General features: G+C 47.7%; 1 protein-coding gene across 1 annotated transcript in view; it reads left to right on the top strand.

Annotated features, from left to right (window-relative positions):
• The window catches only part of LOC144761129 (kynurenine--oxoglutarate transaminase 1-like), a 263160-nt gene that overhangs the window by 66870 nt on the left and 169703 nt on the right, over window positions 1–26587 (top strand). The window contains exons 2-3 of the mRNA XM_078646588.1: window positions 4742–4892; window positions 7507–7656. Of these exons, the coding sequence (XP_078502714.1) occupies window positions 4742–4892; window positions 7507–7656 (301 nt within the window). The remainder of the gene's footprint in view (window positions 1–4741; window positions 4893–7506; window positions 7657–26587) is intronic.

Here is a 26587-nt window from a genome sequence, read left to right as displayed (position 1 = left end):
CAGCCCTCGGTAAGTTCCTGCTTACTTTACCCCTTGGGGGAACTGATGATACGAGGCGACTTTAACGCCGTACTTGACGCCTCTTGGGATAGGTTGCCACCAAGGGAACCCCTTCACACAATTGCGAGAATTCAAGGAAGCGCTTGGACCGGTTGACATTTGGCGAGCACGTCATCCCACGATGCGCCAATACACATACCACTCAGGAGCCCACAATAGTATGTCCAGGATTGATGATATCTATCCTCCCTGGCAAGCCTGGAGACTGTCAGGGAGATCACGCACCTACCCAGAGGAATATCTGATCACTCCCCTATATCGGTAACATACACATCACAACACACGGGACGGAGACGCATTTATCCAATATACCCAGGATACTTGAAGGTCCCAGCTATTGGGAAAAAATTACACAAAACTACAAAGCACTACTTTCAAGAAAACACACACTCTGTGGCTTCTCCTAGTACTCTGGGAGGCATACAAGACAGTGATACGCGGTCAGTCCATATCTGAAATTACTTCACACAAACGGGACAAGGCTCGACAGGTACAAGAGCTTGAAAATGCAGTTAGTCTAGCAGAAAACGAACACACAAGAGACCCGACTGGCGAGGCAACTCATAACCTAGCCTTAGCTCGACAAGCTTACAGGGACTATGCATGGGAAGACACCAGGGTGAGAGCTACAAAAACGCAGCACACCATTTATGAAGTGGGAGACAAAGCAGGTAAGTTACTGGCCTGGCTAGATAAGAAGGAACGAGCTAATCACTGGGTGGCCCAATTACATTTGGCTTCTGGGGAGGAAATAACAGACCCACAGGACATAGTTGCAGACTTTGCGCGACACTATGAGACAGTGTACACACCCACTACAGACGCCACCGTAGAAGAGAATTTGGCCTTTCTCCAAGACATACGTCTGCCAACATTGGCAACCCAGGAGGTGGACACATTGGATGAGCCACTTACAGTTGACGAAATCACGGCTGCGATTAGGGGGCTGCAACCGGGCAAAGCGCTAGGTCCCAACTGTATTCCAGTGGAACTCTAAAAAAAAGAAGCAGATAGGCTAGGGCCTCACTTATTAAAAATGTATGAAGACAGTCTAGATAAGGGAATACTTCCCAGAGACCAGAAGATAGCGACTCTGGTGACGAACCCCAAACCAGGCAGGCCCCCTCAGGACTGCACCTCTTACCATCCAATTTCACTCCTCAATGCAGAAGCAAAAATATTAGCGAAAGTACTGGCATCCAGATTACAATGGCAACTTGCGTCTCTTATACACCCCTATCAATCAGGTTTTATGCTGGGCCGTAACACAGCAATGAACCTACGACGGCTCCATGGCGTAATGTCCCGTATGTCCACTATCCAAGAAGAGGCGGTCATCCTATCCTTAGACGCAACGGGATGCCCTTGCACACACCAATTGCATATAACACAGTGTGTCAAATGTAGACACATATACATTTACAAAGAACAACAAAGCCTGAGGATAAGCAAACAATTCTTCAAGTGGTACGTGAGCAATTCGGTGTTTAATGTTCTTTTAAGCAAACCAGTCAACACGTATTTCGTCGCAAGTGGGATTGTATTCCCGCGACTCCACGGGGCTGGGGGAGATACAAAGGACATAGGTGGAACAGATAACAGTATATATAGGTATAACAAATGCTCATAGTGTCATGTCTCAAAGGAGACTATCTATGAATGGTAAAACCATGCCAAAGGAAAGAACCTCAAGGTCCGTGAGAGAATCGCTGTGTGCGCCGGATCATTCGTGTGAAGGTGGTATGACAAGGCAGTGTTCATCCCCTCGCCCTTCTGCACCACAGTCCTACCTGAGAATTGTAAAACCTATTGCGTCCACATTCAGCAGTGCGCCCTTTCTTTTTGCTGACTACAAACACTTTGCAGTTAGAATCCTATCATTAGACGCCAGTATGGCCTTTGATCGGGTGGAATGGTCCTTCATGTTCGCAATGTTACAACATTTTGACTTTGGCCCCAACTTTTGTGCTTGGGTCTATCTACTATACACACAACCCATGGCACACATAGTAGCTAATGGACGGATTTCTAAAGGCTTCCTCTGGGCGTGGGACCAGACATGGTTGTCCTTTGTCCCCACTTCTATTTGCCCTGGTACTTGAGCCACTCGCGACTTGGATAAGAACAGAACCAGTGATACAAGGATTGCGTTGGACCGAGGGGTGGGAGGACCGTATATCACTATATGCAGATGATATATTATTATATATGACCTCCCCCAGCCGTTCATTTAATTGTCTATTAGATATCTGTGCATCGTATGGGCGAAATCGGTTCTATTTGTCCTCCGCGGTCCGCCCCCCCACGCTTGCCGAGGAAAGTGACGATACAACTCGGGAGGGATGGTTTTAAACATCACACCAGACCATAATCCCCCTCTCCTGAGACTCAAAAACGATGTGAAAAACTGGAACGCACTACTTTGACCCTCCTGGGCCAAGCGGCCTTATTCAAAATGATGTCTCTCCCACGATTCCTATACGCCCTACAAAACACGCCAACCCCTGTCCCCAACTCATATTTCAAAGCCATCGAGGCTGAGGTGGGATCACTCTGGGACAGAAAGCCTCCTCGCATAGCCATATCCAAACTCACTAGGAGCTGGTATGATGGTGGAATCGCCCTGCTCAATGTGCAACTACACTACTGGGCCTCACAACTTATAGTGGTAAACCAATGGCTTCACGCCCCGCAGGAGGAACCAGCCCACCGGATTGACAGACACACCCTTGGTACCGACGGACCCCTGGTGGCGCTATACAACAAGGCCAAGAAAAACGTGTTGTTCGGCCCCACTGCACACACAGTATATACATGGTTCTCGGCTAGGAGGGAGCCCTCACCCAACTCACACCACTGTGGGACACACCAAAACTAGGTATGCTTCGCAACAGTAAAGGTTTTGCTCAATGGGACCTTACTGGTATCTCTAGAGTTGGAGACCTTTGGAAGAAGGGAGAGATAGTGACTTTTGCCCAGCTGCGCACAACGTATCAATGGCTGACTCAGAGCACTTTCGCTATTCACAAATTAAATATGCACTTACAAAAGCCATAGCCCCGAGGTGCCACCCTCCCCGAGTCATCACCACTCGAGGACTGCCTCCTTTCAGACCACCTTACCAAAAAAACAGTCTCTCTCACTAATCACAACCTAATCAATAATCAGAAAGATCACATGCACACCTTTGCGAGAAAAATGGCATGCCGAACTAGGAGACATGGACGACCAGGACTGGCAGGAGGCATTGGCATCCCCACGAGAGGTGGCGATTCCGTCCCGACTACATGTGCAACTGAAAATATTGCACAGGACGTTCTACACTAGAACAATGCTTCACAAAATTGGACGGATTGAGACACCTTTGTGTCTGCGGGGTTGTGGGCAAAGGGGCACATTTTACCATACGCTGTGGGATTGTCCCAACATAACACACTACTGGGAGACAGTCATGGCAACAATCACCCGGGTCTGTGGCTTCGAGGTCCCCCCGGAACCACGGAGGTTCCTGCTCAATATTTGGAAGCCAAAGGACCTCAACCATGCAGCACAGGCCTGGGTGACCCTTAGGATTACACTAGCTAAACGAAATATCGCACAGCTATATCCACACATCAGCACTAGTGTCAAGACCTGTGGAGAAGTGTGGCTCAATGGTTAGAGCGGCAGACCCTGATGCAGAGGTCTGGCCCGGGACCAGGGTTCAATTCCCCGCCTCGGCGGGTCTTGGGCTCAATTTCCTCGGACCTGATAATTCTCGCCTCGGTGCCTATTCCAATCATGGAGTCCCACTCTGCAACTCTGGGCAATAGCTTGCTTAATCTCCACAACGGCCCCCACAACGCTAAGGATGCCTGGCTTCACCCTGGGGGTGCCCAGGAGTGGACACCTCACAGGGAAAGCCAGGATGGGTTCCACAGCGGTATTCGTACAAGCGCCTTGAGACCCTTGCGGGTGAGTAGTGCGCTATACAGGTATCAATTTACATTTTACATTTAAGACCTAGATAGAGCAATGGTGGCAGAAAAGGCAGTATTCATACACAGAGGGTGTCCAAATAAGTGGGTACGTGTGTGGGGCAAGTGGAATTCGTTCTGCTGCAATATTTGTGCCCCCCCCCCCAACGGAAGAATCGGACCCAGATTTAAGCGACTAACCCACACAAACTATCGTAAAGTCGCCTAAATACCCGGGATCGGGGATTCAGAAACTTATGTATGCTATAATGTGGAGTAAGACAACTGTGTACAACGTATTACCTGACGAACTACCCTGTAATAAGTATATCATGATATTGGCAACTGATGTCTGTAATCAGTACTGTTTTGAATTTATAATAATAAAAATTTCTTTAAAAAAAAATATATTTCTGGTGCTTTACATTGTGTGGCACACAGGAGCGGCCCGGGCAAGTAAGAACGGTAGGGCGATTGGAGCGAGTTGGAGGAGGATTCGACCGACCACAATGATAAATTAAATGAATAATTAATTTTCCCTCGTCGTCGTCTGTCGTCAGCGACCCCACTGCTCTTACCTGCACGGACTGCTGCTGGTGGCACACCCTGATGTGCACTCTTGTTGCTGCAGCACTCTGGAGGGCCAGATAGGTGAGTGAGGGGACAGGGGTCTGGGTTTGGTGCTCACTGTTCTATTACTTTATTCATATTTCTTTCCTCTGCAGGGTGGAGCTGGCTGGGCTGGCAACCAAGTACCAGGTGGTGAACCTGGGGCAGGGGTTCCCCGACTTCTCCCCTCCGGCTGCCCTGATGGAAGTCTTTGTGCGTGCCATCAGTGGCGAGGACAGCAGCCTGAACCAGTATACCCTAGCCTTTGTGAGTGCACAAGCATGAGCTACCTGCCTGGAGTACTGCTTGCTTTCAAAGGACTGCAGCTCTAGCCTGCACCTTACTAGTCGTCTGTGGTACCGCAGCCTTTCAAAGTACCACAGCTCAAGCCTGCACCCTACCAGTCCTCTGTGGTACCGCTGCCTTTCAAAGTACCACAGCTCAAGCCTGCACCCTACCAGTCCTCTGTGGTACCGCTGCCTTTCAAAGTACCACAGCTCAAGCCTCTTCGCTACCAGTCCTCTGTGGTACCGCAGCCTTTCAAAGTACCACAGTTCAAGCCTGCACCCTACCAGTCCTCTGTGGTACCACAGCCTTTCAAAGTACCACAGCTCTAGCCTGCACCTTACTAGTCGTCTGTGGTACCGCAGCCTTTCAAAGTACCACAGCTCAAGCCTGCACCCTACCAGTCCTCTGTGGTACCGCAGCCTTTCAAAGTACCACAGTTCAAGCCTGCACCCTACCAGTCCTCTGTGGTACCACAGCCTTTCAAAGTACCACAGCTCAAGCCTGCACCCTACCAGTCCTCTGTGGTACCACAGCCTTTCAAAGTACCACAGCTCTAGCCTGCACCCTACCAGTCCTCTGTGGTACCGCAGCATTTCAAAGTACCACAGCTCAAGCCTGCACCCTACCAGTCCTCTGTGGTACCGTGGCCTTTCAAAGTACCACAGCTCTAGCCTGCACCCTACCAGTCCTCTGAGGTACCGCAGCCTTTCAAAGTACCACAGCTCAAGCCTGCACCCTACCAGTCCTCTGTGGTACCACAGCCTTTCAAAGTACCACAGCTCAAGCCTGCACCCTACCAGTCCTCTGTGGTACCGCAGCCTTTCAAAGTACCACAGCTCAAGCCTGCACCCTACCAGTCCTCTGTGGTACCGCAGCCTTTCAAAGTACCACAGCTCAAGCCTGCACCCTACCAGTCCTCGGTGGTACTGCAGCCTTTCAAAGTACCACAGCTCAAGCCTGCATCCTACCAGTCCTCTGTGGTACCGCAGCCTTTCAAAGTACCACAGCTCAAGCCTCCTCGCTACCAGTCCTCTGTGGTACCGCAGCCTTTCAAAGTATCACAGCTCAAGCCTGCACCCTACCAGTCCTCTGGTACCGCAGCCTTTCAAAGTGCCACAGCTCAAGCCTGCACCCTACCAGTCCTCTGATGTACCGCAGCATTTCAAAGTACCACAGCTCTAGCCTGCACCCTATCAGTCCTCTGTGGTACCGCAGCCTTTCAAAGTACCACAGCTCAAGCCTGCACCCTACCAGTCCTCTGTGGTACCGCAACCTTTCAAAGTACCACAGCTCTAGCCTCCACCCTACCAGTCGTCTGTGGTACTGCTGCCTTTCAAAGTACCACAGCTCAAGCCTGCACCCTACCAGTCCTCTGTGGTACCACAACCTTTTTAAAGTACCACAGCTCAAGCCTCTTTGCTACTAGTCCTCTGAGGTACCGCAGCCTTTCAAAGTACCACAGCTCTAGCCTGCACCCTACCAGTCCTCTGTGGTACCGCAACCTTTCAAAGTACCACAGCTCTAGCCTGCACCCTACCAGTCCTCTGTGGTACCGCAACCTTTCAAAGTACCACAGCTCTAGCCTGCACCTTACTAGTCCTCTGTGGTACCGCAGCCTTTCAAAGTACCACTGCTCAAGCCTGCACCCTACCAGTCCTCTGTGGTACTCCAGCCTTTCAAAGTACCACAGCTCAATCCTGCACCCTATCAGTCCTCTGTGGTACCGCAGCCTTTCAAAGTACCACAGCTCAAGCCTGCACCCTACCAGTCCTGTGTGGTACTGCAGCCTTTCAAAGTACCACAGCTCAAGCCTGCACCCTACCAGTCATCTGTGGTACGGCAGCCTTTCAAAGAACCAAAGCTAAAATCAATGACGCAATTCGTCATGACGACTTGCACAGTCCAACCAACAACAGTTGCAACAAATGGAACCCAATCTCAGGGTACAGCAATTAAAATACTCCACAAACATTATACGCGGTAACGAAACGTGAACAAATGCCATTCTGGGTAGCTCAGAAAATATCTCAGCTCAAGGCAGTATTCCCGAATACTACCCCATATGAAAAACACAGAATGCTAACAATCTGCTTGCTCATGGGAATAACACCACAAATAGAAGATTGTGCCTCTTGGGGTACAGTCTTTGCTGCCATATATACCAGGACTCATGGTATTCCTTCATTAGCAGTGATACCGGATGTATTTTAAGACAAATACAGAACGAGTACGAAGCAGAGCCTGCTCTGAACTCAGGGATGAAGTTACTAAATAATGGCACCAGGCATTTCTCAGTTTCTCTTTACTCCCCACTTCTCTCTGACTCCCTTCCCATCTCTCTCTGCTTCTCATTGCGTTTGACTCTCTCACTATCTCTCTTCCTTTCCCTCTCTTACTCTGCTTGTTTTTGTCTCTTTCTCTCACTCTTCCTTCCCCTCACTCACGCTTCCTCTGCTTGTGTCTGCCTCTGTCTGTATCTCTTGCTCTCACCCTTCCTTTCCCTTTTTCACTCTGCGTGTGCTTGTGTTTAGATCTCTCTCCCTACCACCCCCGTCCTTCCCTCTCTCACCCTGCCTCCCCCTTTCCTTTGCAGGGTCACCCTCCTCTTGTGAAGAACCTGGCTCAGTTCTTTGGGAAGCTTCTTGGCCGGGATCTTGATCCTCTCAGCAATGTGCTGGTGACAGTCGGGGCGTACCAGGCGCTGTACGATGCCTTCCAGGCCTTGGTGGATGAAGGCGACGAGGTAATGCCCGGCTGCCCCTGCTTTCACAGACCCTCTTCCTGATCTGAGAAACTCCCCTGTAGTGGTCTGGCAATACTCGTGGACTGTTGGCCAGAATACCGCACCCCAGGTAAATGACCAACCACTCCATTTGAGCACTTGACTCTCAGTGCAGCGTGGTCAAGCAGTTAAGGTTTACCTTTCTACAAGAGAAGTATTTACAGGGAAGTCATTATTTACAATTTCAAACACAGGTAAACTTTCAAAATCCAGAGATGGTTAGCTCCTTCTGGGCATGAGACCCAGCCCTAAAAGTCTTCTAGCTCTTTAGTGCTTGGCTGCAGTTTAGTTTAACTATGATCCTTATGGATCCTCTGGGGGTTTCTTCCACTATGTTTGGGTCTGATGGGTAATTTGGGCTGGACTTTCTATTGGAGTCCATAACTAGGTCTAGACTGAGGTGGCATGATGTGCAAAATAAACAATGGATCAGAAGGTGCCCAGAGGAATTACCAGTGGCTGAGAGTAATCAAGAATGCCATCCATAACTTTTTGGTACAATTTAGTGTGACACTCAGTGAGGCTCGGGTATGCCAGGCATCGGTCTGGTATTCATTGTGCCACTGGAACCAAGTTGCTCTGACTGACGAGCCCCAATCAGGGCAAAATCAGTCTTGTGTTGCTTGTTTTCGGATTCAGCAAGCACCTGGCCTGGCAGTTCGGTCTGTGTTATTCCTGTTGAAGCAGGGTCAAGAATAATATGCATATGTGAAGTACTTGAAAAAATAACATAAAGGGCTACACTTACCAATAGCCCCAATCCCATTACCAAATAATCAGTCATTGGCAGTGAAGAAAGTTCAATTATTTATTAAGCAAAATACTCTATAGAGGAGCCTCTCCAACCCTCACCCATCAGGTGCGCGGAGAAGACTGTTGGCTTGCATTGAAACATTAGGTTATATACTGTCAGTTCAGCACATATAATCACTGTAAAAGGAAAAACACCAGTAGGCCCTCGAGCTCCAGGGAAGGACCATATATGGCACACATGATTAGTTCAAAGCTTGACTATTTATTACTGGGAAGGTCAGGACGGGTGACTCCCTTCGTCTTGGTGCCCGGGAGTGTAGGCACGGTGTCTCCAGGAATGCGCTTATCGCACCCAAAGCCATATGCGACCTTGAGTCTCAGGACAGTCACGTGAACAGCCTACGTTCAGCTGCTCCCGTAACTCATATGAACTGGAGCTTGACAACTGCCGGAGAGTAACACGTGATCACAGCCCCTGTTTGAGCAAAAGTTGGAAAATGGCATCTGTATGGTTTTCGGCCTACTCTGTTTGCAGTAGATACGCGAGGAGGAAATAAATGCTATCCTCCCTGCAAAAGCATATATGTATATATCAGGCAGAAAGGGGTACATGTAGATGCATCATGCTAACATAATATAGGTCTGATATTCCTTATGTATGAGAAATCTATTTTTTATCCCTCAGAAAGGCCCTTTTAGCATGATGTAGCTAACTATAACAGCTCTGACTTCGAATATCCCTTCATCAATTTGAATTAAATCGTTGACTTCCTGCTGAACTAGCTGAGCCTTTACTGCTGCTGGGGATGGACCTGCCAAGGAGGAGGTGAGTTTAGTTGCGCAATAAGAGCAACATGCAGGTCCACATTGTACACAAAGGCAACACGTGTATATGATACCGGCTATACCAGCCAGCACCATCAGAATTTTCCATCCCCAGGTAGACAACAGACCCCAGAATCAACCAGAGAGGGACCATGTACCAGTCTCTGCATGTATTTCAGAAGCCAAACGATGTAGCTTCTGGATAGCCAAATGAACAGTAGGGGCAGAGTCAGGAATGTAAACACAGCAGGAACTGCCGACCACACGGCATGCTTCTCCTCGATCTGCCAAGATAACATCTAAAACCATACGATTTTGAAGCAAAACGAGTCTCGTCGCTTGAAGCTCTACTGTTAAATTGGTCAATAGTCCTGCAGTAGTGTTAATTACCCTTTCGAATACTGTGGGCAAACGGCGTACCTCTTTGCTGGTGATTATAGGCCCCCAGATAGGAAATACTCCCTTTACAATGTCGGTAAAATGCTGTTCAAGAGTATCTGTCTGATCTATATTGGTAGTGTCTATCTCTCTTTTATTCCTCTTAACGGGCAGATTTTGTTTATCTAGGCGGTGATCTTTGTGATAATTAGAAGGGGCGATATAAACTGGAGGGTACAGAAAGGAGAGGTAGCAGAGTCCAGCCCAACCTCGTGGAAGCCAAGTAGAGGCATTTTCTCCACAAACAAAATATACATTACGAGGGGTTAACAAGGGAGGGCTGCTAAAGGTATGCAACTGATAAGTGTAATTACATCGACTTTCTCCTACTGATATGTACCCTACTCCCTGAACACAGAACGCAGAGGTACTATTTAATATAGGCACTGGAATGGCTCTATCGTCAGTAACATTACGTTCTTGAAAATGTCAAAAATACTGGGTGAAATTAAATTCAGCAAAATCCAAAATTTAGTTTTTTAACCAAGTGGTGTTCTCATGCGTTGTATACATATTCATACATGCATTCGGGTCTAATGTTCCCTCTCCATTATTTCCATCAGGGTCAAATCCTTGATGAACCTCAATGTATGCTAAAATCATTTTATAATCTTTTTCCGAAAATCTTTGAGTGTCCACAGCATAATGCATATACATCATTGAGAGTAGTTTAAACCAAGCCTCACAACTCCACAGATGTGGAGTAGTGTGGCTCACTGGTTAGAGGCGGCAGACACGGGAGCAGAAGTCGGCCTGGGACGCAGGGTCGTGGACTTGGGTCAGCGGACTCGATAATTCTCGCTTCGGTGCTTACTCTAATCAGGGGTTCCACTCGGCAACTCTGGGCATTAGCTTACCTAATCTCCACAATGGCCCCATCAACTCCGGGGATGCCTGGCTTCACCTTGGGGACTCCCAGCAGGGACCATCCCACTGGGAAAGCCAGGACGGGTTCCCCAGAGTTATACAGCACCAGGAAACCTACGGACGGGTAGCAGTGCGCTTTACAAGCTCAAATACATTTACATTTACATTTACATTAGACAAGGGTAGGGGTATGAATAAATCATGCTTGTGCATAACAGATGGCAGTAGGCCACACACCAGACAATTTGTAGTATTGGTGGTGCTGTGTGTTTGATGAAGCATTTCTACAAATACATTTTTTGCATAAGTCTGACGGTGCCTTACCTTATGTGGGGCTAAAGTATAAAACTCATCTTCCAGAGGTGGGGCAGTTATTCCTAAAACAGTATGCATAGGGTGGCGAAATTCTAAATAGACAAATACTCCCATCAACATGATTAATAATATCACTATAATAACTATAAATGCAATTTTGACTCGTTGAGTCCAACTGGAAAAGGCAGGCATATATGTAGGGAAATAACGCGGTACAAAGGGACGTTCCTCTCCAGGAACGAAATGAGCAAAGGGAAACATACTAGCTAAAAGTCCAAAAATAAACTCTGGCAATGCAGTCCAACCTGCCAGAGGGTGCTTCTTTCCTGTGTACGACTAGAGCCTCACAGGCAGGATCCTATCTTCATCACAATTAAGACCGAAGCAAACTTCTCACGTTGGAGTTATGTTCTCACACCACCCTTGAAGAAAACACAACCTGGGCCCCTTTAAACAAGAAATTCTTCTTTCTTTCTGAACAGAGCAAGCAAATGTTCAAGGCTCTCAGCCCGTTCAGTCCAATGTCTCACTCAGTACCCAAGAAGCGCATCTAACAGACATTCATGGAGCAGGTCTGTAACCTGTCGCTCAAGTCTCTCCCTATCTCCTACCATATTCACATGGGGTACCGCGTGGTTTTCTGGGCCGCAGGTTATATCGAGCATGGCCAGGCACTTCCTGATTAGAGAACAAAACAGAGGATGATGAATCCGGTGCAACAGAAGTACTGCAAGCCTCTCGTTCAACAACAGGAGCAACAGAATCTGGGGCAATCACTTGTGCTGATGACAGAGCCCCTTCTGAGCCCGGGACACCTTCTCCTTGCCCTTCTCCAAGTACCTGGGCGTCAGAAAAAGGAACACAACGAGGAACTTGCTCACTTTCCTGGGTCAGAACTTCTTCCTGGATTCGCTGATCATAAGGAAGCGGGAGGGTTAGTTTTTTCAGATGTGGCACATGGATCCAGTGTTGCTTGCCATTCACTCTTACCGCCGTCCGCGTAGCCAACAGGATTTGAATTGGTTCAGACCAACGGAGCTCAAAGCTGGATTTTTGCTGGTAGTTATGGACCAGAACCCACTGTCCTGGCTCCAGGCTGTGTCTGGAACCCTCCGGCAGGGTCTGAAAAACTGCTGAGACCTGTTGATGAATGGACTAGAGATCTTTAATCAAAGCATACAGATAGTCTGTCTGATTTGATTTGATTATAGGATTTGTAGAGCGCACGAATGCCCACGGGCGTCTTGGCGCTGAAATGACTGAGACTGTTGAGCGGAGGGCATCGGGTGAGTCGTGCAGGTGTCTGGGCCAGGCTACCCAGAAAAGAGCCAGGTCTTTATGTTCTTTCTAAAAAATTAGCAGAGATGAGCTGTTTTTTATTTCTGCAGGGAGTTTGTTCCAGGTTATCGCTGAGTGCAGCAGAAAACCTCTCCCCCCCATCTTAGTTGTTTGAAACGAGGGATGCGGAGGAGGTTAGCACGGATAGATCTCAGCGTCCTAGCTGGAATGTAGGGTGCCATGTTTGTTTTCAAGAAATGCTGCCCTGACCCATGCATGGATTTATATGCCAGGCATGCCAGCTTAAATTGGTTTATTTTCTCAACCGGTAGCCAGTGAAGATTTCTAAGCTTGGAGGCCACCGGCTCAAACCTGGGGATGTTCAGTATCAGCCGGGCTGCAGCGTTCTGCAACCGCTGGAGTTTTGAGAGAAGCTGTTTTTGTAGGCCAGCACATATGGCGTTCCCGTAATCCATTTTGGAAAAGGCCCGCATGATTACCAGTGTTTTACAGGCGTCAGGAGGGATGTACGGCAGTAGTTTACGAATTAGCTTCAGGGTAAACCAGACCGAGAAGGTGAGTTTGTTAATTTGGACCTTAAATGTGAGTTTGGAATCGAACATGAATCCAAGGTTCCTTACACTGTCCACAGGTGATGGGCAGTTGCCTAAGCCGTCCGGCCACCAGTTGGGTGACCAGATGTTAGTGTCAGCTCCCAGCAGCACGACCTCGGACTTATCTCCATTTAGTTTCAAGCAATTAGCTTGCATCCAGACACTGACCTGATTCATACAGGGACGGAATTTGCCTGCCGTCTCTGAGGTGTTATTGGATATGTCCATTACTATTTGTGTATCATCTGCGTAAGAAATAGGTAGGAAACCGTGGTCCCTAATAATGTTTGATAGCGGGGCTGTATAGACATTAAAAAGGGTGGGGCTTAGAGAGGAGCCCTGGGGAACCCCCCAAGGGGATTTGAATGATTTTGATGAAAAATCCCCAAGCTGCACCTTGAAGGATCTTTCTCCCAGAAAAGAGGCCATAAGTGTGATAGCAGAAGCATGCAGCCCTATTTCTTTAAGACGGGACAGGAGCAGCACGTGGTTAACGGTGTTGAAGGCTGCCGACAGATCTAATAAAATTAAGGCAGCCTTCCCCCCCCCCCCTGTCCAGAATCCTCCTAATCTTCTCCGCCGCCGTAATCAGAGCGGTTTCCGTCCCATGTTCTCCCCGGAACCCATGTTGTGAAATATCAAGAACCTGGGAGTCCTTGATAAATTTCGACAGTTGGGTGTTCAGGTGTTTTTCCAGAATTTTCGCCGGGAAAGGAATTCTCGAGATAGGTCTATAGTTGGCTGGGATCGAAGGGTCAAGGTTCCGTTTTTTGAGGAGTGGGAGGACAGAAGCGTCTTTCCAGGCCCTCGGGAAACAGGACGACTCAATAATCCTAGTGATGAGCCGCTGAAGTTACTTACTGACCTGTTCTGGGAACATGTGCAGGACTTTGGGAGGACACGGGTCCAAGGGGCCCCCTGACTTTGTGGTTAGTATGAGTTGGTGCACCTGATCCACTGAAGGGGTGGAGAACTGAAATCCTGCCTTCACTGGCTCTGTGTGATTACTCATGACGCGCTGGGGTTCTCCCAAAGTCCGTGTGTCATGATTAAGGATAGGGATCGAGTCGCATATGAGTTTAACTTTATCTGTGAAAAATTTACCCAATTTATTGCAAAGCCCTATGCTGCCTTCAATCTGCTTAGCCGTGGTTCTGGTAAGCTTTTTGACCATGGCAAAAAGCTCTTTACTCAAGCTATTGGCCTCTTTGATTTTTTTAGTAAAGAAGGTCGATTTTTCTTCAGTAATAAACTTCTTGAAGGTGGCTAGAGTCTTACAGTAGGTATGTTTCTCGCTGTCCTCGTAGTTAACCCTCCATCTCCTTTCAGCCCACCTACAGGTCTGCTTTTGCAGTCTAAGCCTCTCCGAGAACCAAGGCTCAGAAGTCTTTCTCCTTGTAGCGAGATTTGTTTTAAGAGGTGCGACAGACAGCACCGCGGCTTTAATCCAGTTGTTTACTTGCTCATTGGCAAAGTTGCTGTCATGGGCAAGCCCTGAAATTGTCGCATCAAGGTGTGTGTGAAGTTTGGCAATATCAATTTTATCCCATTCTTGGAAGGAGAATTCTTTGCGCTGGGGGCCCTGCCGGTGTTGGTCTGATCGATGGTTAAAGTGAAAGGGACAACTTTATGATGTCATGTCATGTCATGTCAAAGGTTCTTATATAGCGCCTTATCACCGCAAGGTCTCAAGGCGCTTGCTTTGGGAACCCGTCCTGGCTTTTTCCCTGTGAGATAACCCTACTGGGCATCCCCAAGGTGAAAGCCAGGCATCCCGCCGCAGGGGGGCCGTAGTGGAGATTAAGAAAGCTATTGCCCAGAGTTGCAGAGTGTGAACCCATGATTCGAGTAGGCACCGAAGCGAGAATTATCGAGTCTGTGGACATTTGTGCTCAAGACCCTGCCGCGTCGGGAATTGAACCCTGGTCCCGGGTCTGACCTCTGCTTCAGGGTCTGCCTCCTCTAACCAGTGAGCCACACTTCTCCACATGATCCGACCAGGGTACCAGGATGACGTCATTTATTATGATGTTGGGATTAGAGGAAAAGATCATACTCAATATCACGAAATGCTCTTGGTCTCGGGATGCCCCAAACATTGGCAGGGCACCCGAAAATTACCTCATAAGGAGATAAGCCAGAGCGAGAATATGGGGTAACCCCTATTGACATCAATGCTAGTGGCAGAGCATCTGGCCACCTCAATCCAGTACTTTCTTGAATCTTTGCTAATTTGAGCTTCAGTATTCCATTATACTTCTCGACCAACCCAGCAGACTGGGGGTGTCGAGCCGCATGGAATTTCTGCCTAATCTGTAGTCCATTACAAATGGATCCTGTACTCCTGAGGCACAGCCGGGAGCTCTGCTCGAATTTGTAGCATTAAAAAAAAAAAACTTATGTGTGTTTATTGATTTTACGAATTGCACCCTTTTCCCTCACCTGCTAGGCTGGTTGGGGCACTCATCCTGTACCTTAACACCCGGGCAGCCGATCAGAACGCTGCCACGGGGTAAGAAATCGCCAGCACCACCATTAGCGAGCGAGCCTGCTCACAGGCCATGCCCACTTCTTCAGGCCACGCCCCCTTTGATTATATAAAGCGCCGACGCCCAGCCTTCCCCAGATCCTGTACTCCTGAGGCACAGCCGGGAGCTCTGCTCGAATTTGTAGCATTTAAAAAAAACTTATGTGTGTTTATTGATTTTACGAATTGCACCCTTTTCCCTCACCTGCTAGGCTGGTTGGGGCACTCATCCTGTACCTTAACACCCGGGCAGCCGATCAGAACGCTGCCACGGGGTAAGAAATCGCCAGCACCACCATTAGCGAGCGAGCCTGCTCACACGCCACGCCCACTTCTTCAGGCCACGCCCCCTTTGATTATATAAAGCGCCGACGCCCAGCCTTCCCCAGATCCTGTACTCCTGAGGCACAGCCGGGAGCTCTGCTCGAATTTGTAGCATTTTAAAAAAACTTATGTGTGTTTATTGATTTATACGAATTGCACCCTTTTCCCTCACCTGCTAGGCTGGTTGGGGCACTCATCCTGTACCTTAACACCCGGGCAGCCGATCAGAACGCTGCCACGGGGTAAGAAATCGCCAGCACCACCATTAGCGAGCGAGCCTGCTCACAGGCCACGCCCACTTCCTCAGGCCACGACCCCCCACGCCCTCTTCCTGTATAAAACCATGTGCAACTCTCGGACGCGCAGCGGACGGGCGCAGCGGGCGCGCCGTCAGCGCGCCAAAGGCACGCCTAAGGTAAGCCCGTCTGGGCCCGTCCGGGCCCAGCCGGACCCAGGCCCAGGTGCTCTGCCGGATTTGCCGCACGAGCGTTTGGTGTTCACTAGTGACATGCTCCGGGCCTTCCATCAGGAAAAAAATCAGGAGTGCCACTACATCCATGCCGAAGGTAAACCCTTTGTTAACTGCGCACGATGCAACCCAGCCGAACATTGCGCTGGAAAGCCAGGACTTGAGTTCGGCCTCCTTAACTGCCGCTCCCTCCCTAAGCATGCGCATGAAATCAACCTGTTGATACTGGATTATGGCCTAGATGCTCTGTTTCTTACAGACACCTGTCTCTCTGCTAGCACGGACTCTGATATTGTCAATGCCCTACCCCCAGGCTATCTCATTCAAACCCTACATCGGCCTAAAAGGAGAGGAGGGGGGATGGCAATCATTTATAGAGGACACCTTGCTTGTAGGACTAGGAATGCCAACGTGGAGGATTGCGAAAGTTGCCACTTCGCCCTTCAAATTTCCCCGGCACACTCCCTCTCAGGACTGTTGATTTACCGTCCTCCGGGGACACCAGGGAATTTCCTCACCGCCCTCACTGATATGGTGTCACAATTAGCTTCCTCCGCCTCAAACTTTCTTCTCGTAGGCGATCTTAACCTTCATCTTAATGACCCCACAGACTCCTCATCTTTGGACTTCCTTCAGGACCTTAGGTCGTTTAACATCCGAATGATCAACAACGAACCAACCCATGATAAGGGGCACCTTTTGGACCCCGTCCTGACCAACATCATGGATATCACCTCGGGCCCTCCCATCCCGTTCCCCTGGACAGATCACTTCCTAGTCCCCTTTTCCTGGCACCTAGTCGTAGCACCCCCTCAACCCCCTAAAATCTGAGTGACAGACCGACGTTGGCATAAGCTTGCACCAGTTGAATGGGCCAGTATGCTCTCAGATTCCACACCTGTGCTCTCCACGGACCCGGTGACGGCCGACGAACAATTCAATTCCTGGCTCATATCCTCACTGGATAAACTCCTTCCCAATACCACCACTCTTAGACATACGAAAAGAGTGACTCCCGCTCCCTGGTACACTCCGGCGCTCAAATCTCTACGACATGAATGTAAGAGAACAGAGCGCTCTTGGAGGAAGGATAAATCCAACGAAAAAAAGGACGCTTACCACAACGCATTACAAAATTATAAAACCGCCCTTCGCAACACCAAAAGTCTGTTCTTTCAAGAAAGAATAGAACACTCCGCTAGCTCCAGTAAGGAATCCTTCACCATTTTAAAAGAACTCCTTAAAGTCCCCGATCCCGGACCGAGAGGCCCACCAGACCCCAAGGCAGACGAGGAAAAATCCCACAAGCTAGCCAACTTCTTTATGGAGAAAATCCAAAAAATCCTCAACTCCATCCCATCCACAAATCTGAACGTGGAAAAAGAATCCAATAACTCCCCTACCCCCCCCATGTCTCACTTCTTGGGGACAAGTGACGACAGAAGAGGTTGAAAATACGCTGAATATTATTAAAAGCGGATCACCCAGGGACCCTGCGCCCTTACGTATCCTCAAAAAAGTTGCACCCACGATCGCTCTCCCCCTCACCCACCTCATTAACGCCTCTCTCCAACAGGGAGTTGTGCCACCCAGCTGGAAGGCGGCAGTGGTCAAAGCACTACTAAAAAAAACCTCCCTCGACCCTGCCGACCTGGCAAATTACAGACCAATCTCCCTCCTCCCGGGAACTAGTAAGATCGCGGAAAAACTTGTGAACAGGAAACTTTCACAATTTTTGGAGAGCAACAACCGGCTTAAAAGCTCACAGACGGGATTCCGCCCCGGACAGGGCACTGACATCGCCCTCCTTATGGCAGTGGAGGAGGCCAGAGCACTCCTGGACGAAGGAGGATCAGTGGCAGTCATCCTCCTCGACCTCAGTGCGGCCTTCGACACCGTCAACCACCAGCTCCTAATTCAACGACTCAGGAGTGTAGGTGTTGAAGGGACCGCGCTATCCTGGCTATCGTCCTTTTTGAGTCACCGCTCTTTTCAAATCTGGGAGAATAACACCCGCTCCTCCGACACTCCCCTCCAATGTGGCGTGCCTCAGGGCTCCTCCCTGAGCCCCACTTTATTTAATATCTACATGTCCCCATTGGAGGAGGTTGTTATTCCGTTCGGAGTGAGCATCGTCAGCTATGCTGACGACACACAATTAGTGGTGTCCCTTTCTCACCCTAGCCAACAACCTGCGGACCTTTACAACTGTCTGTCGCAGATACAAGGATGGATGAACAAATCATCTTTGAAACTTAACGGTTCAAAGACTGACATTCTCCTCCTTGGTCAGAAGGGGCCCTCTTCACTACAGAACATCTGGCCACCCTCTCTGGGTCCGCTCCCAGACCCGAAACCAGAGGTAAAAAGCCTGGGGGCCTGGCTCGATAAAGACCTATCATTTGCAACACAAGCAAAAATGGTAGCCGGGATGTGCTTCGGGCTCCTTAGGTCTATACGAAAGATATTGACCCTACTTCCCCCCAACTCTCAAAAACTGCTGATCCAAGGCCTGATACTCTCTAGGCTCGACTTCAGTAACTCCATCTATCTAGGAGCGCCGGAGGCTACCCTGAACAAATTACAGAGGGTCCAAAATGCAGCTGCCCGGATCCTTACTAACACCCCTGTCAGAGCCTTGGCCAAACCAGCGCTGAAGCGCCTCCATTGGCTCCCGGTAAGAGAGCGTGTGAAGTTTAAGGCCCTCTGCCTGGCACATAGACTGCTTCAAAACAAAGGCCCCCCAAGCTTACAAAAATTTATTAAACCTTATAAAGCCCCCAGATCCCTTCGATCCGACCAGGAACATCTCATCATCATTCCCAGAATCAAGAAGGCCCGAACAGGTGGAAGGCGCTTCTCGGTTCACACTGCACGCCTCTGGAACACCCTCCCTCGCGACCTGAGAACTGAACCCAACTACCTACGGTTTAGGAAACGATTGAAAACACACCTCTTCCCCTAATTCCGTCCCCCCCAGGCCCCCCTTGTTGAACCTCAGTTGTATTGATCTTAGCGCTGGGATACTCATGGGTGACTACGCGCTCTATAAATTAAAATAATAATAATAATAATAATAATAATAATAATAATAATAATAATAATAATAATAATGTGACTGATAAGATCTGCATTAAAGTGCCCACCGTTGTCACTCCAGATCACCCGAGAAAATTCATAGCGTGGGAAGTATTCCTTTACCAATGCCTTTACTGTTGCCAAAGTAGTATTTTCTTTGGTCGGGTAGGCTTCCACCCATTTGCTGAAAGCGCATACCACGACCAGGACATACTTAAAATTATTAACACGCTCCAGCTTGATATAATCCATTTGAAGTACCTCAAAAGGCAGAGATGGCGGTGCAAGATTTCCACCCTGCCCCCAGGATTATGTCGTAAACAAACCATGCAATATTGCACCAAATGCGCAGCAGTTCTTGGAATATTAGGATTGTACCACACAGGATCTGATAATGCACAAATACCCTTTGCCCCGATATGAGCTGAACCATGTGCCATTGTCACTACGGCATTCACCAATGCATTGGGCCACAACCACCGCTGTTTTTCTGTCAAATCAATCCAACAATCATTTGCATCTAATTTCCCCACTTCCTTTTCCTATCTAGCCAGTTCAACAGGGGTAGCTTCTTTCTGTATTTCTCGGACACTCTCCATGTTGTTATCAAACATCTCTGTATCCGCCACCCACCTAGCGGAGCTAGTCATAAACATTGAGGTCAATTTGGATTTCGCAGTTTCCTTAGCTATTTGATCAGCAAAAGCATTACCTTCACCCACTGCGTCAACCACTGCCTTGTGTGCACTGCATTTAACTACAGCTACCATTTCTGGTAACGTCAATGCTGTCAGTAATCGCAAAATCAAGGGGCCGTGTTGTATTCGCTGACCATGGGAAGTGAGAAAACCTCTTTCAGCCCAAAGTTGGCCAAAACTGTGAGCCACGCCGAAGGCGTACTGGCTATCGGTGTAAATATTCACTCTCAATCCTTCACTTAACTCACAGGCCCGAAGCAATGCTACTAACTCAGCTGCCTGTGCTGACTGATAGGGTACTCGAGAAGCCTCAACTACAGTGTGCAGAGTAGTTATCGCATATGCAGCAGTTGTCGTGGCATCTGGTAATTTGAAACAAAAACCATCGACATACAACTCCCCTTGAGGGTCAGATAGGGGAATGTCCGTCAGATCTACCCATCCCTTTGTCTCTTCCTCTGTCCGAAAGATACAATCATGAACATCATTGTTCTTTTAGTTCGAAGGGAGGGGTACTAACGTAGCAGGGTTCAGAGTGGCACATCGCTTAATCGTAATGTGGGGAGCAAACAAAGTCAATTTGTAACCTGTAAGATGCACACTCGTAAGGTGCTGAGTCTTCTTTTTGTTCAATAATGTATCCACAGCGTGCGGTACCATCACTGTGAGGTCAGTATTCAGAACGAGCCCTTCCGACTGTCGAATAGCCACTGCAACCGCAGCAGTAGCTCTTAAACAGCTAGGAAGTGCTCTGGTGCTTTTATCCAACACCACTGAGAAATAGGCACAAGGTCTCTGCTTACCACCAAATCCTTGTGTTAACACAGAAAGCGAACAACCATCCACCTCGTGTACATAAAGCACAAAAGGTTTTTGGTAGTCAGGGGTACCCAGAACGGGTGCAGAGCAAAGCGCAGATTTCAAAGAGTCAAAAGCATTTTGGCTATCATCAGTCCAGGGTACAGGTTCATGAACATCTTTAGTAGTTAAATACAGGAGAGGTTTAGTGAGAAGAGAAAAATTAGGGATCCATTGGCGACATTAAGAGATTATGCAGAGAAATGCACAAACATCACGTTGAGTACGAGGTACAGACATGTTAGAAATGGTAGTCACACGCTCAGGGGTTAGTCTCCTCCCCTTTTGTGACAGTAGATAACCTAAATAGGTCAACTCCTGTCGACAGTGTTGACATTTAGAAAGAGATACTCTATTGCCATTAGCCGCCAAATGAGACAATAATTTAACAGTGGCTTCCTTACAACCTTCCTCAGTGTCACAGGCCACCAACACAACATCGACATATTGCAAAAGCACATTACCAGGGGGCAATACCAAATCATCCAACAAAGTCTGCAAAGCCTGACTATAAATACTAGGACTCTCTGTGTACCCCTGGGGAGCGCGACAAAACTGGAAGCTGCGACCAGATAATGAGAAGCCGAAAATATGACGGCTATCAGGGTGGATCGGAATGCTAAATAAAGCATTCTTCAAATCGATCATGGAAAAATATTTTAAAGTGGGAGGAATCATAGTGAGAATAGTAGTGATGTCAGAAACCCCAGGGTACCACTATTTTATTAATTTTGCGCAAATCAATCACAAAACGATAAGTATCAACATAGTCAGGATCACTTCCAACAGGGGCCTTTTTCAAGATCGGTAAAATGGGACTATTGCATATATTAGCACCCGTCTCCTCCACTACACCCCTCTTTATCAAATTCTGTATGATGGAAAGCAAAGCTTTCTCTCCTGCCGGAGAGATTTTGTACTGAGGTGTACGTGGAAGTTGAGCATTTTGCTTCAAAGTAATAGAAACAGGAGGAATCTTCAATAATCCTACATCTGTATCTCCAGTGGCCCACAGCGTCTCAGGAATAGCAGCAAACTCAGGAGGGAGGGGTTCATTTTTAGTGAAACACTGCAAAGTATGCTTGCCAGGGGAATTGATAGTTAAATAAACACCATCAGGTGAACAATAAATTTTAGCATGTCATTTCTTAAACAAATCCAAGCCCAGTAAATTTTCACCACAATGGGAAGTCAAAAGAAATGGGGAGTCTACTGTAACTGGACCAATAGTAAACGGAATAGGTTTGGAAATGGGGCTCACCACCGGAATTCCCGAGAATCCCACCAAAACATTATTTTGCCTAGACAGAGCAGCCCCTGGGACCAGCAAGCGAGAAATAGAACTATTCATTGCACCCGTATTCACTAAAAACTTTTCAGATGTTCCTCTCAAATGTGCCTTTACATAAGGACCTTGCTGATCAATGGGTACTGACACCTGGCCCCCACTCTGTCCTTGGCTGTCCTATGTATAGGCATACCCTTCGGTTGCATCCATTGTATAGTCCTCATTATAATACTGCCTACCTCTCGGATTATCGAAATAATTATTTTCTGATTCTACATGAGTTGCCCCCTCTCACTGCATATCTCTGCGATCCACACCACCTCGACCTCTTCCTTTTCCTCTCATAGCCCCATTCTGAGCCAGCAACAATGGACACTGGAATCGCGAATGCCCTTCCTCCTTACAGTAAGCGCACTGGTTTGGTCCCAAAGCAACAGCCGGCCCTCCGCCTCGTCCTGTTCCCGACCCCCTCGGGACGAAACCTCTACCGCCTCTCTCTCTCCCTCGACCTCAGATAATTTGTTGCAACAACACTCGTGTCTTAAGATCTTTTGTTTTCTCTTCGCTTTTATCCTTACTCTCATTTTCCCGATTCTCGTAATATTGGGCCGTACTCAATATTACCGAGAGCGAAGAAGTGGTCCAAGTACTCTCAGCGGCTTGTAGCCGCGCAGAGACTTCCGGCAACAAATTTGTCACAAAACGATTAACAAATAATCGTACACCGCCTTCTACTGATAAATCCTGTCCACTAAAGTCAATGAATACACCTTCAATTCTAGTGAAGAAATTAGAAACGCTTTCGTCTTTCTTCTGCTTACATGCTGTCAATTTAGCCCAATCCACGTTACGAGGCAGAATTAAGGAATGCATGTAAGTTATGATCTGACCAGGTAAAGCCAATAGTTCGGGTTTCAGTTTATCACCAGGCTTTCGTTCCTTATCCCAATCCTTTATCTGTTCCCAAGTTCCGCCTAACTCCGGAGCATGATCCTGGTCATGCACCTGACGCCATACATCAACAGGAACCAACAATGCAAAAAATAATTCTACGTCAGCAAGGGTCATACCAGCTGAAGAAGCTGCTTCTGTGAGTTCTTTATAATAGGCCGTAGGATTTTTACGGGGGTCAGGTAGTTATGATTTGAGCGCGAGGATTTCACTCCTCTTCCAAGGGGTGTAAACCCACTGCTCCTGTACTCACACCTCTACACTGGGTCTAGTCACCACAACCTGATCATTTTTAAGTTCCGGTATTTCAGAGTGAAAAATAGGATGGACTTCTCGTATAGGGTGCTGAGAGTCCCATGATGGACATTTATGGTGCATCCATCCTCGATAATTTAATAAAACCTCAACATTTCTGTACACTTCCTCTGGCCCAAGTTCAGACTTATGATGGGTCAGCTAGGGTTGGGGTCGTGCTCGCAGACTGGGAAACGCATGCAAGGGTAGGGGGAGACAAAGCAGCTGTGGATATAACAGAGGATGGCAACGTATCAGACCATAAAGTAGCTGTCTCAAACGCGGAGGGAGATAAAACAAAGGACGTTCCCGGAGAGACAGAGGAAGAAGAAACAACAGGGGCAGAGGCTGAAGGGGCTTGTGCTGGAGTTGAGGGGGCGATAGGATATATAGGTTGTGGAGCATAAGGGGGAGGTGGACATGTGTCCAATAAATCCTCCATCTCATCCTCCGCCTCAGTCCTGGCTACATAGGTCTTATCCACTTGCAATCTAAATTGTCTGTCTGCACAATCAATTCCCTTTTTGTTTTGAGCTTTATCGTAAGCTATGGCTTTCTGCGTAATCGTCTGACCTCCCTTTATTCTACATAATTTCTCCTCCCGTATACGTCTACGCTTTGCTTCCTTCTGCCACATGTTTAGGGAATCAAACATTTCCTGTCGACTGCGCTTAGAGAACAATTGATCTTGCAGAAAATGTATCTTTTTCTCATCAAAAGACCCTGTTAAGAGCCATTACAACTCTACATTATCCTTCGTGTATTTGTGCCATAGGGTATTAAACAAGATAGGGGTAATACCATGTTTTACATACATATCATAACTCGGGCTGCCCTCGGGTGGGGCAAATTGACTTTCAGACAAGCGCATGTCTTTTCGGCGGCAACAACATCCAAAACACAATTTGCTAATACACGGCATAATGATTGTTGACAAATATTCCTCATTCAAGAAACAGACTTTCAAACATGGCCATGTTCAACCATTCACAACATATTCAACCGCACTCCTATTTGAACATACACAGAGCAATATATATGTACATACAAAGATTTTCAAAACGACATGTCTCTTTTTTATTTCCAAACAAAGAACAGAGCCCGTCGACTCCTGTTCAAGGAGAATCAATCAATTCAGATTCCAGACCAACAGATACCAAAAACAAGCAGTCCAAAGACTACCAAGAGACCGTCGGACAGGTATAACCACAGACTGTCCTACAGACCATCCTGCAGTCTTCCTGGTTCACCCTTGGGACTATTCTGACTAAGCCTGTTGCCTTAGCATCGCTTCAGATATGTCCCCAAGGCTACCAGGGTATAACCACAGGCCTTTCCGAGACCAGTCCGGCCCGGTGTGCACCACACGAGCCACACCAGGGCGTCCGATCGGCGCCTCTATTATTCACAAAACAAGTCCGTGGAGTGTCTACCCATGCAGGCACAATGCTGCCTCGTCAGACCCCCAAAATTCTCCGTGGTACACTGACCACCAAATCCTACACAGTTAATTGCTTCAAAAGCACTGCTCAATAGCGCGTTCCAAAAGACACCAAAAACAATTCACTCACCTGGTGCACGCAGGTACAATTGCGTATTCTCCACTGCCAACTCCTGAAGACCAACACGGTCAGCTGCTGGGTTACGCCCGTAGGACTACGGCGAAGGGTCACTAGCAGCTGGGGCACTCTGATCACGAGAACAGAGTAAGTAAAAAATTTCGGTCCGTCCACCCGCTCGACCTGAGCTCCCCTTTCTTTGTCCTTTCTACCCGGTTACGGGAGGACGACCCTATCACGGAGTCCCGGCAGACTTGCCAACTGAAGTACTGGAAAAAATAACATAAAGGGCTACACTTACCAATAGCCCCAATCCCATTACCAAATTATGAGTCAGTTGGCAGTGAAGAAAGTTCAATCATTTATTAAGCATAATACTCTATAGAGGAGCCTCTCTGACCCTCACCCATCCTCACCCGTTCAAGGTGCGTGGAGAAAACTATTGGCTCGTATTCAAACATGAGGTTATATACTCTTCAGTTCAACACATATAATCACTGTGAAAGGAAAAACACCAGTTGACCCTCAAGCTCCAGGGAAGGACCATATATGGCACACATGATTAGTTCAAACCTTAACTATTTATTACTGGGAAGGTCAGGGGGGGTGACTCCCTTTTGTCTTGGTGCCCGGGAGTGTAGGCACGGTGTCTCCAGGAATGCGCTTATCGCACCCAAAGCCAGATGCGACCTTGAGTCTCAGGACAGTCGAGTGAACAGCCTAGGTTCAGCTGCTCCCCGTAACTCAGATGAACTGGGGCTTGACAACTGCCGGAGAGTAACACGTGATTACAGCCCCTGTTCGAGCAAAAGTTCGAAAATGGCGTCTGTATGGTTTTCGGCCTACTCTGTTAGCAGTAGATACGCGAGGGGGAAATAAATGCTGCCCTCCCTGCGAAAAGCATATATATATATATATTAGCACTTTTTTCCTTCTTTCCTTCCCTCTAACTGCATTTATGCACAAAATTGACTACTCCATGAATTGCAGACAGTGATTCAATGAAACTTTGTTATTTGCACTTCCTATTTTTTCCCGCTCCCTCAATGTTTACAGGTCGCTATATTTGCACAAAGCATAGTTTTTTGCACATGGATTTATCCGGCAATATTATACAAATCATATGAAAAGAGATGACATTGTATCAATAATATCGATTTACTATGTCAAAGTTTTTATTGTATTGTAAATATGACTCTTTGTAAGGAGTCTATGATATGCTTTCTCTTTGTGTTTTAAGACGATAGAGTCTTTTCTCTATCCCTATGATCATGTGACCTGATTAGCAAACTGGTGGGGAGGCGGGTTTCACGGCATTATAAAACCAAAAAGAAATCACTGGGTCACTGCATGTGAACAAGGGCTTTGTAAGCCCGAAACGCGTCTTGCCCTCTTGCCCCACACCTTTCCGGCAATAAAAGACCTTTGATTCTTCATTTGTGGTCCGTCTCCTGCTTGCCTCGCTGTTCCGGTTCCTGAGCTGCAGTGGCTTTGTCAGGAGTTTGTGCACATATATATATATATATATATATATATATATATATATATATCAAGCAAAAAGGGTACATATAGATGCATCATGCTAACATAATATAGGTCCGATAGTCCTGATGTATGCAAAATCTATTTTTTATCCCTCATATGGTTGGGTCCAAACTGAGGTGGCATGGTGTGCAAAATAGCCATGGACTGGGATGCAATTCCAACTAATTTCCAGTAGCTGAAATCAATTCAAGCATTCCGTCCATCATTTCTT

The sequence above is a fragment of the Lissotriton helveticus genome, chromosome 5_2 (assembly GCF_964261635.1).
Source record: "Lissotriton helveticus chromosome 5_2, aLisHel1.1, whole genome shotgun sequence".
Lineage (NCBI taxonomy): Eukaryota > Metazoa > Chordata > Amphibia > Caudata > Salamandridae > Lissotriton > Lissotriton helveticus.
Note: the sequence above shows the minus strand (reverse complement) of the source record. Positions and strands in the feature narration are given on the sequence as shown.